We start from the raw sequence: 4,994 nt of genomic DNA on the forward strand, positions 1-4,994 counted from the left end.
ACTATTTAAAACTATAGAACAGTACATATCTTAATATATTACAGTTTGCAGACTGAGATTGATACCAATATATATAGAATACTTGATCCATGCACTGTTTCCCTAGCAAGGGTTCCATGGTCAAATAGGTTTGGGAAATGCTGTATTTTCCTACTGGAAATCAAAATGCCCATTAACATATTAATGTCTTAGAGAAGACTCACAGTAAAGAAACTCAGTATTTTCCACATCTGACCTGAGAGATCCTTTTAGAGGAAACTTATTAATGAATGATCCTAGAAACATACATAAATAAACACTGCTCTTAACTTATCTCCTTAGGTCACAGAAGATCCTCTACAATGCAACCTGCTCCAGTAATCCATTTTTTCTTCACTATTTCTCAGTGTAGATCCTTTTCTTTAGCTAGGTCAGACACTTCACTATTTCCTGAACAAGATACACACATGTCTCTAAGTATAATTATCAACTCCTGTTTGTCTCTAAATATATACAAACTAGATAGCTACTTGGGTTCTACTCTCAGAAATTTCACAAAAGACATCTGTGACCATTACAGCTCAAATTGATTGCTCTTTTATAATGCATGAACATTTGACCCCATGAGATATTGGCTCATATGTTGCTTTGCACCATCAGGAATTACACTGGTATTTTTATACATAGCTCAACAATCCAAATTCCTGAGGTAAATGATTATTCCTTGTGTTAAGTTTATATTACTTTTAATGCCTGAGTGAAAATCTACTAAAAAAGGTATAAATGAATCTGTGAAGTTTTCTTAAGAGTACAGAAATTTTACATTAATTGGTAATGACTGCAAATTTTAAAACTGAAGAGGCAGAAAACAGCACAAGTGGAATTTCAGTGAGTAGCAATAAGACATAAGTTTTAGATATGACTTTACAGTCTTTACTGTTCACAAGTTCTGGTAGTCACTGTTTTTACTCATCTTGCAAAAATGGGATATTGGTGTGATACATTTGGGAATAATTGCATGCTTGTGTAAATTTTCTTTTAAATAGAAACAATTCCATAGCAAAAAGGGGTAAAAACATGGCTGGGCAGTTTATCTGTGAGTTTTTGAGCCAAGAAAGATATACAAAAGTCCCTCAAATCTGAAAAAGAGAAATAATAGGAGGTAAAGAAAAGCTGAAAATAGTCTGTCAACTGTAACTCACAGAGGAGATTCTTGCCATGTGGAAATGGCCAATAAATGTTAGCTTTCCCCTAGGATACTCACTGAGAAAGTCAAGTTATTAATTTTAGAAAAGATCCTAGGAACTGACAAAACTATAAAAGGACCCATTTGTCTAATTTAGAATGAATAAAAGGCAATTAGATTTTCTGATATTAGTTTTTACCATAGTTAGTAAGATCTGTGTAATCATCAGACAACCTTCACTTAGTGATGTAATTAAGGTTAAATATTTTCAAAGGAAAGCAAAGATACTAAGGATGAAAATCTTGATTTATTCCAGAAAGAAAGCTATTCAAAGGCTTTAAGAGGAAATGAATTATCTTTACGGTGATTAATAATTACAATATATTGACTAGTATGTTCAATTTTTTATTTCACTGCATTAGCTATATCTCATAAATTATTTTTATTTTTTAATATTTTAGTTTTTTAATTATTCAGTTAATACATGTTATAATTTTCTTTGTGAATTACTCTTTAATCCATACATTGTTTAGGCTTTTTATTTTTTCAGGTTCCCAACCCTGAAGGATTTTCATTACCATTTGTAATAGTTAATTTCTAATTTTAATAGAGTAGTGACTAGATAATACGTGAATGATTGTGATTCTTTATGACTGCAAGTATATAGTAAATTTTAAATTTTCAAATGTTGCATGCATGCTTTAGAAGTGTGTGTATTCTCTGTTGGGTTCTCTTTTGGGTACAAAGATATACATATATTTAAAATCATGCTGTATGTGTTACTCAAATCCTCTCTGTATATTCTCTAAATTAGTTTCTAAGAGAGGTGTTAAATTCTCCCATTATGATAGTAAGTTTGTCAATTTTATTTTGTAATTCTGAGTTTTTATAGCTGTTTTTTTTTGGAGGAGGATTACAGTCTACGTCCATATTAAGCATAGTAAGTTATAATTTTTATACTCTTTCCATAAATATTCTTTATTAATATTAATGCATCTGCTTTATATTCTATTTTGAATAATATTTTTATTCCAGCTCTTCTTTCGGTCCATATATGCCTGGAATATCTCTTTTGTTTTTTCTCTTTTTAAATTTTCTGTTTTAGGGTGGGTGTGCATGGATTTGGTGTGTGTGTGTTTGTGTCAGTGTCTCCTATAAACAGCATATAACTGACTTCTTTTATATCTAAGCTAGTAATTTTATTTTTCATTTAACCAGAGTCATGTAATCTATTTACATTTGTTGTCACTACAATGTGTTTTGAGTTACATCATTTTATTCCATAGTTTAGTTTCATCAGCAGTTTCCAATGGCTTCATTCGTCCTCCTCCTCCTAACTTTTCTTGGATTGGTACACTGTAGATGAGTGTTTTTCCTATTGATTTTTATTTATGCATATTAAAACTTCTCAGACATTATCTCTCTGAATATGCTGCTGTAATATTCTATTATCATTTGTTATCTTTTGCTAGCATCCCATTAAAATTCTATTAAACAAGGATTCTTGAACATCATGTCTCAACTATTTTTCTATTTTTTTGTTTATGCTGCATCCTGGGTACAATTCTTAGTTCTCTCTTCCAGTTTGTTATGTCTTTAACTTTGTCCCATTCCAGAGTTCATGTTTTAAATTTTATGAGTTTTTAAGTGCTGATATATTTTCTAGGGTTACTAACTGGATCTTTTTCCTATCCTTATGATTTTATATATATATATATATTTTTTTTTTTTGGCCACAAGAGGCAAAGTATTTTATTCTAGTGTCCCCCAAATTGACTGTGGAAGTAAAAAGTTTCTACATTAAAAAAGTTTATATAAATTATATGAATAGTAATTTTCATAAAAGTCAAAATGAAACGTTCTGCATAGGACAAAAGATATGCCTAAGCAACATATCATATTTGCACAAGGCCACTGAATGTCATGGGTACTACTAACAAATGAAAAAGCTTAAGTCTATGGCAGTCTGAGCAAAGATTTCAGTTTGGTATTCTATAACCCCAAGACTATAAACTATTCTTACTATACAAAAGCTCTAATGACATACAGAGTTTTTTGTAGGAACTCTTGTGCTTCTGGTTGGCACATTATCTACTCTTCAATATGTGAAAGTAATACAGACAGTTGTGAGAGGTTGTGCAAAACTATTGTATTTACAAAAATGGCACAAAAGTGAATTCAACAGTCGATGCACATGCACACTTCATTCACATCTTCAATGACAGAAGGTATTCTGAACACTATAGAACTGAATAAGAATACTAGCTTCAACAGCAGCTGTTAAGCAATAGAGTCACGTAAGTTACACCGGAATGGGCAAATATTGCCCGAGTAAAATTCTATTGTTAAAGCTGAAACAGATTTAAGGCCATTCAAGTTCAAGCACAGGATACAAATCTTTTGGAGCCCCATTTATTTGTGTTTGAAATATGTGACCTTTCTTCTAACTTGTGGTCTTAAACTTCTGTTTTACAAAACCCAAAAGGAAAATCCAGAAGAAATCAACAGTAGAGGTTATATTAAATAAGAGTAACATACAAAGCTATAATTAAGATGAATTAAAGAAAGCCAACATTAAAACTGCAAAACTTGTTTGTTACTTGTTGGATCCAGCCCTACACTAGGAGTTAGGTAATATATACAATTATTTTCAAGTAGATTACTTTATGTTGCTCTAACGTGTTCTTTTCATCAGTGCACTGTTAAACTAATCAAAACTCTACACATGTATATTCCCTTACAATAGCAGCACACACTACCGCTATCTGCAAAGCCATCACTCTCAAATGACATAGGGAGTAAAAGGAAATAAAAAGCAGAGGAGTAACATATTAAGGAGAAATCATGGGAATTAGAAGATCCATGCAGTTCAGCTCTTTTTAATCAGCCAGCCAGTTTGCTAGCAACAAGAGATGGTTTCCGTTGAGGAAGGTCCTGTGGAGTGGGAATGTGGTCACCAGTGACCTCTGTCTTATCCGGGGTTGCAGTAGGAAGTTGCTTGTTCTTCATTTTTGCTTTAGCCATGTTGTAATCCCCAGAATCAAAATATTTTTGCCCTTTCTGCAATCGTTTCCTTAAAAAATCGGAACCTCCAGGCTTTTGTCCCAGATGAGGATACCTTGCTTTTAATTTTGCTTCTTCAGCTTTCTCTGGGCTAGTCACTTTATCTTCCATTTCCTTCTGCTCCTCCGCGGAGGTTGCCTCGGGGACTTCTGCAGACATACTCCTCCCTCTTCCTCCGCTTCTCCAGCTCTGCGACGCCCAAGCACTTCCTTCTTGCCTTCCTGATTTTATATATATATTTTAATAGAGATCATTCCTTTTCCTTTTTGATTCTGGTACCAAGAAGTAGGCTGCTGCTGTAACAATACCTAAAAATGTGGAAGGGGCTTTGCAAACTGGGTAGTGAGTAGAGGCTTTAGGAGCTTTTGAGAGACATGCTAATAAAAGCCTGAGTTACTGTGAGGACAATATTGGTGGAACTATAGATGTTAGAGGTGATTCTAATACGGATTCAGAAAGAAAAGAGGAGAGCTTGAGAGGCAGTCTATCTTCTTAGAGAACAAACAAATAATTATGAACAGAATGTTGGTAGAAATATGGACATTCAAGGTCATTCTGGTGAAGTCTCAGATGGAAATGAAGAACATTTTGCTGGAAACTAAGAAAAGATAACCACGTGATAAAGGGCAAAGAACTTGGTTGAACCGGTGTTCTAGTTCTGTGAAAAACAGAACTTGCAAGCAATAGAAATGAGTATTTAGTTCAGCAGCAGGGATTTGCACTACTCTTGTCTTCTGGCTCACTTATCTGTTGCCCTGTATCATTC

At 33.4% G+C, this 4,994-nt stretch overlaps 1 protein-coding gene across 1 annotated transcript; it reads right to left on the reverse strand.

Annotated features, from left to right (window-relative positions):
• Positions 1–2,899: 2,899 nt before the first annotated feature.
• LOC122673550 (cAMP-regulated phosphoprotein 19-like) lies at positions 2,900–4,426 on the reverse strand. The gene has a single exon (XM_043871436.1). The coding sequence runs from the start codon at positions 4,385–4,387 to the stop codon at positions 4,049–4,051; it is 339 nt and encodes a 112-aa protein (XP_043727371.1). The 5' UTR covers positions 4,388–4,426; the 3' UTR covers positions 2,900–4,048.
• Between the last annotated feature and the right edge of the window lie 568 nt (positions 4,427–4,994).

Source organism: Cervus elaphus, chromosome 17 (genome assembly GCF_910594005.1).
Source record: "Cervus elaphus chromosome 17, mCerEla1.1, whole genome shotgun sequence".
In the NCBI taxonomy this organism is placed as follows: domain Eukaryota; kingdom Metazoa; phylum Chordata; class Mammalia; order Artiodactyla; family Cervidae; genus Cervus; species Cervus elaphus.